Source organism: Myotis davidii, unplaced genomic scaffold (assembly GCF_000327345.1).
Source record: "Myotis davidii unplaced genomic scaffold, ASM32734v1 scaffold841, whole genome shotgun sequence".
Taxonomy (NCBI): domain Eukaryota; kingdom Metazoa; phylum Chordata; class Mammalia; order Chiroptera; family Vespertilionidae; genus Myotis; species Myotis davidii.
The window spans coordinates 160,613-167,064 of NW_006291508.1; the positions used below are offsets into that span (position 1 = coordinate 160,613).

A 6,452-nucleotide genomic window follows, 5' to 3' on the forward strand; every position below is an offset into this window, starting at 1 on the left:
CACCATGCCACCCCCGCCTCCCGACACAGACTAGCTCACCGCTCCTCCCGGCTCTTGCCCACACAGATGCGGCCCCCATGGCGGGGCGCAGGGTTGCTGCAACTTCGCTGGCGGACCTGGAATCCTATCCCACAGGTCGTGCTGCACAGGGCCCACGACGACCACGTGGTCCACGCCCCGTTCCTGGCGGGGTCGGAGGGGACAGAGACAGATGACATCTGAGCCCTAGCTTCTCTGATCTAGTCTACTTCTGGGCAGATAGACTTGTTGTCAGGAAGTGGCAGACAGTGACTCAACCAGCTACCCATCCATCCTCAAACATGTGTTGAGAGCCTTCTTGCATATATCAGACTGTGCTCAGGGCTAAGGGTACAGAGATAGGACATGGGCGCTACTCACAGGGACAAAAGGACACATTCTCTAGAAACGGCCCCTATCGCCTTTCCGATCTGCAACCCTTGTTTCAGCCTTCTTGGTTAGCCGATTCTTGTACTCAAACCCATGCTCCCTCTCCTGCTCTACCCCCTCAAGTGCTTTGCTCCAACCTTAGACACCACTCACTCCTGTCTACTTTGACTCCAATTTTCAAATGTTGGCTCTACCACTTACTAGCTGTATAAGCCTGGGCAAGTGACTAAAACCTGTGTGCCTCATCATATGCGTATCTTTAAAGTAAGGATAATGATTGTATGCCTACCACCATCAGGTTCTTTCGACAGTTAAATTAATAAATGTATTAATAAAGTTATTTTACACGTGTCCAGAATTGGGGGTTACTTGTGATAACCACTTCATGAGGCCCCCAAGTACTAGGCAGTGTGCGGGCACTTCATACACATCACCTCCTGTAACGCTCTCAACAACCCTTGGGGTGGGAGTGTTGGCCCCACTTAGAGAAGCTCAGAGTGGTTAGGTGGCTTGGCCAAGGCCACACCTCCAGGCAGTGGCAATTCAGGACTGGCACCAGGCCCGCCTGCCTTACCACCATGCCATGCTGCCCCTCATGTCTGGGACAGTAAGGCTTATTAAGGCTAAGGCCTGTCCAGGGGTGACTCCCAAGTCTGTCCAGCCTTCCTCTTTGTATCAAGAGTTCTCATAAGGCAGAATTTCTCTCCCACTGAAGTAGAAGCTCCCCCAATGCTCATGTTTCCTGCCTCAGACTTTAGCTACCTGTCCAGTGGCCTGTAAAGCCCTGACGTGGTTTCCACCCTTTAGTGCAAACATCTTGCTAGGGATGCCCCACTCCAGGTGAAGACAGTAGCCATGCAAACCCTGTATCCACACATACCTGGAGCAGTTGGCAATGTGGATGGCTGGCCCCAGGCAGTCTCGGCCCCCACAGCGGGGTTGAGGGGTATCACAGGCTCGGGCTCGACACAAGCAAGAGCCTGAGTTGTCCCCATCTAAGTGCTCACATGGTTGCCAGGGTGACCACGGGCCGAAGCCCCCATCCTGAGTCACATTCCGCACCTGCAGACAGACATCAGAGGCGGGGGTCCAGTCACAGAAGGCAGGGGTAGGGAAGGCAGGAGGTCCTAGGGGGTGTGAGGATTCTGCTGGGGAGTCACAGCCTGAAATGGGGGGACAGGTCCTGGGTTGGGGGTGGAGGATGAAGGGGTTCTCACAGGACACGCTGTGATATTCTGGGTCCAGAGGCTCATGTTGGAGCTGTCCTCGAGGGTGCTGCAACGTTGCTGCTTCCCGTCCCAGCCGCAGTACGGGTCCCGGGCCCCCAGGCATGCCCTGCCAGACAGAGGCCCTGAGACTCAAGCCCACTGGCCTCCCAGCCTCACTGCATCCCAAGAATACACCTGGCCACTCCCCTCTGGGCACCCCTGTCCATCCAACTGCCCTCCACAATGACAAGTTCATCGAACACTTACTGTTTGCCAGGCATCACTTTAAGTGGTTTACAAGCATGTAAGAATGTAATACAACAACCCAATAATGAAGGCACTGTTATTATCCTCCTGGAGTCTGCAGAGGGACTTTCCATTGGCCAGTGGGGCCAGGGATGTCGAGGGCTAAAGGGCTATACTAAAGAGTCAAGGGGTTGCCCCTGTTGGTGTCTCCTTGAAGCTTCAGGGAGAGTCACCTGTCAGGCGAGTTCTTTATTTTTAGTGAATTCAATAGTCTGTGCCTCCAGACCAGGCTCCAGAGAGAAAAGAGGTTTTATGAGCGGCCTTACAGGGAAGACGACCGGCTTCCCTTGTCAGCAGCAGAGGTCAAAGAAGACAATGCTGTCCCTCTTCCAGCAACCCTTGACCTGTATAAGGGAGGTGGGGCTTGGGGCTTTAGTGGGTGAGGGCTTTGCTGGAGCCCGGGAAGCACACTTTGGCCCACCTGGGAATGCAGAACATCATCTGTTGCTCAAGAATCTGTTTCCACTTTATTCACTCAAGCACAATTTGTGTAAATTGTATAGTATATAAGTACACTCTTATTTTCATCTAGGATCAATGGTTTGATTGGGGAGTGTTTTGCCAGCAGAATGCATCAAATTAGACATTATGGGACTAAATACACGTGTAAGCATAGCCCCAGCAACCTGTGGTTTTCAGATTCTGCTCACGTGCTGACATTTGGACCAAATTGGCAGCTAGCAAACTCAACCAGTTAGAATTCAATAAAGCCCACTCCTGAGCGCATTTCCCCCAGCTCTCCGAAAGGGATACCAAACTCTAGAAGCGGCTGATACTGCACTTAATAAGCAACATACATTAAATTTTAAAAAAAGAACTAGCCATGACTAGTGGTTATTAGTAATAATAAAGATGCTATTTATCAAAAACATATGTCTGCCAATAGAGAAAACGACTAAGAGCAGCACATTTGAATCAGTTCACACGAGATCAAAGCAGAAGATTCAGGAGGAATGCAAGGCATCATTCTTTCATCTAGGGCCTAGCCAGTTCTAGAACAGTGGTTTCCAGTCTTAACTGCAAATTAAAATCTCCTGGGAATCTTTTAAAAACCTTAAGCAAGCAAGCAAACAAACAAAAACCCTGCCTTTATCTGGGCCTTTGGACTGGAGTAGGCCCAGTCACTGGGATCTTTTAAATACTCCCCAGGTGATTCTAATGAATAGCATGGCTGAGAACTGCTGTTTCAGGGCCACTTTTGTCAACGTTCCAAAGCCCGGACATAAAGTACCCTGTCTCTCCAACCCATCACGGAACAAGAAAGTAGCGAAGAAAAACCTCAGAGTAGATGCTAGCCCCAGCCCCCCAACACCCACCCTGCACACCCCACCCTCTCCGTCTTAAGGATCCCTCACCCTCTCTGCCTCTCCTATTCCAAGGACACTCCTGCCCTGTTCTGTCTGGCCCTGACTCTGGCTGCCTGGGGAGGTCTGCAAGGCTGCGCTGGGACTAGTGCCTGAGCTCTCTTGTCTACATTCACTGCTTTTGCCAAATGAAGCTCCAAAGCTTCCTGGGCAGGGGAGACAATGAAAGAAAATGAAAGCTCCAAGCAGGGAAGAGTTAAACTGTGTCTCTGACTGTAGGATTGGGTGGCAGTTTAGAATTGTGTGTTGTTTTTAAAAAGCAGCCATCAGACCAATAATGTATCACCATGTATTTTTTACTTCAATGTCTCAAGCAGCCATTACAGAAGGGAACAGGCTCATTCCATGGGCTCAGAGGGGGAACAAAGATGGATGGTGGAGGTGGCAAGCAGGCAGTTTCCAGCGCCAATTACCAAGGCTCTAAATGGGAGCTGTCCAAGGTAGCAATGGTGTCCCAGGAGCTTGGGAGCAAGTGGCTGTTACTTAAGGTGGCAGCAGAGGAGGGGAAGGTCAGGAGGAGACACTCTCTGAGCCTTCCTCCTGCTTGAGCTGAGGTAGAGGCCACGCCCCTCCAGTGCAGCCTAATTGGCATGCTGGAAGGAGGAAGGGGTGGGTCATGCATAAACACCTGCTTTATAGAGCCAAGTCAGCATCATTCCCTGCGCCTTCTCTTGTGAGCCCTGGTCTCTCCCTGGCCAGGCTAGGGTTCTGGTTGTGACCCACAGAACCTAGATTTTCCCGAGTGAAAGGAGAGGGCTGGACACAAGCCCCCAGATTCTGGGCAGAGGAGAGGGGCCCCCAAAGGCGCTCGGCTTACCCACCCTCATCCTCCTGCCAGCTTTGAAAGGAATGAGGGGGGAAAAACATGAAATGCCTATCCTAGGATAAAACTCTGTGACAACCCACCCATATTGCACAAATTCTGATGTACATTGTATGATAGACAGTTTGGCTTCCAGACTCTGAAGTGCACAGCTTGGTGGCTGCGTGGGTTTACTCCGGCCAATTTATTAACTTTGCAATAATGAAACATCACATTTTCCATTTTTACATCCACCCAGAGGTTTATGGCAGGGTTTTCACTGAACACACAAATGGCCCTTATCCCAAACTCAGGAAGCCAAATAGGATGAAAGTTTCAGACTCCCAATTGACCTCTTTCTAACTTGCTGTTCCACCTGGCCATGCTATGCAACCTGCCTGTCCCTTCTCTGAAGCACTATGTGAGTGGAGACCCGTCCCAGCAACAGCTTTCTTCCTCTCTTCCACTACAGACCCCATTACTTCACATCTGGCCAGAGCCACATTAGCTCATGCTGGCTGACCATCTGCCCTATAACAGTGCTGCCTGCCACTCTCTGATTGATCTTCATGAAACACCCATTCACTCTGTCACTCCCCTGCTCTAAGACCACTTCAGTGGCCACAATCATAGGATTCAAATAAAAATTCTCCCTTGGCATTCTCAGTTGGCCTCAATCCACTTTCCAGACCCATTCTGCACTCCTCTCCTGCACCAACCTCCTTTCAGGACAAATCAAGAAGGATCAGTCATGTGTGCAAGGCCAGTTGATGCCTTGGGCTGGGCGTGGCCTCTGGTGGAATATAAAAAATACTGGGACACTGAGTTTACCTTCAAAGCTTTACAACCTCTTAAAGAGGAAGGCACATGTGAAAAGTTTAACAGCAACACAAGGGTTAATGAACATAAGCAATGGGGGAAATGCCATCAGCAGGAGCCTGTGATTCACTGCCAAGCAGTGCTGTCTATATTCAAGGTTGGAGACTGTAGACTCCAGAAAGCCCAGGAGGCTGGAGACCCCTGCATATATTTCTAGAGAGAAAAAGGAATAAGAACACTAGCTACCACTTACGACTGGCTGGATTGATGCTTCATGAGTATTACTCCCAATCCTTACAATGACTCAGCCCAAATTTAACAGGATTTGCTCCATCACTGTGTCACCCTATTTTCCCAATGAAAAAGGTGAAGCACAAAAGGTTAAAGAACTTGAAGATCATATCGATAGAGGACAATGGAGCTGAGATGGTACCCCGGGTGTGTCCAATTCCAGCATGTGAGTCCCTCCCACTGCACCCCTGTCTCTCCCCACACGTCAGATACAAGCCAAGATTTCTCTCCCCAGCCACACATTCAGAACTCCGAAGAAAAATGAAAGCGTTCCAGACTTAGTTCCTCTTGCCTCGCTCCTCTCACATGGACAGCCATGCAAAGGGCTCTGAGCACGGGAGGGCTAAGTGAATGTTTGGTGTTTTGTTGAGGGAGCCATGTGTTGGGACTGAGGGCAGCTTCACTGTCTGCCCACTGCCACCCTCCCCCTTCCCCTGGCTGCCACATCAGGACTATGCGGCCTCTTCTCCTGCTCTCCAGGCCTCTGCCCGGCTCCCAGCACACCCTCCTGGGGCTGGAGGACACCCCTCGGCAGCAGGAGATCCATTTGTCTCCCAAATCTCAAGGACAGATGGGCACAGCCAGGAGGTCTCTGTGTTGCAAAGAGCACAGGAGCCGTGTGGCTGTGGCTCTGCCAGCTAAAGGCCGCTCTTGATTAGCTCAGAAATGAAGAGCTGCAGTTTGGGGGAGGCTCGCGTGGTGGGAGTCTGAGCTATAGCTCCATTTGGCTTTGGAATAAGCTTTTGTTTCCCCCTTAAATGCCAGTGTCTCTGTTGCCATTTGTGAAACCGCTTGAAGCTAAGGTATGGGGAACTGATCGGGGGCTCCACATGGTTCTTCACCTCCATCCCACCCCAACCAGGCTTCTGTGTCTCTTCTAGGGAAGAGGAGCAAAGATTGGTGGTGGGTTGCGGGGAGGGGGGGACTGACTCAAAGCGCGGTCTCCTATCTGCCGCCACCTCTCCCTGACAAGCACTGCGGTTTCACAGATAAAGACACTCTCTGAACGGAGGGGACAGAGAAGAAGTAAGTGGGCTGTAACTATATGGGGCTGACAATAGGGATGACAACAGTGACAGTGGTTTATGCTGATTATCCCAATTAACCTTCAGGAAACCCTGCCAGAACCCTGCAGAGATTTTACGAGGAGGAAACCAAGGTTCAGAGAGGTTAAGTGACTGGTTCAAAGGCACACAGCTGGAGACTGTGCCAGGATGCCATCCGGGTCCAACAGACCCCGAAAGCGCTACGGGC

General features: G+C 51.0%; 1 protein-coding gene across 1 annotated transcript in view; it reads right to left on the reverse strand.

Annotated features, from left to right (window-relative positions):
* SEMA5B (semaphorin 5B) overlaps positions 1 to 6,452 on the reverse strand; it is a 38,139-nt gene that overhangs the window by 3,999 nt on the left and 27,688 nt on the right. The window contains exons 10-12 of the mRNA XM_015564709.1: positions 1,626 to 1,765; positions 1,289 to 1,470; positions 40 to 183 (exon numbers count right to left, since the gene is read on the reverse strand). Coding sequence (XP_015420195.1) covers positions 40 to 183; positions 1,289 to 1,470; positions 1,626 to 1,765 — 466 coding nt within the window. The remainder of the gene's footprint in view (positions 1 to 39; positions 184 to 1,288; positions 1,471 to 1,625; positions 1,766 to 6,452) is intronic.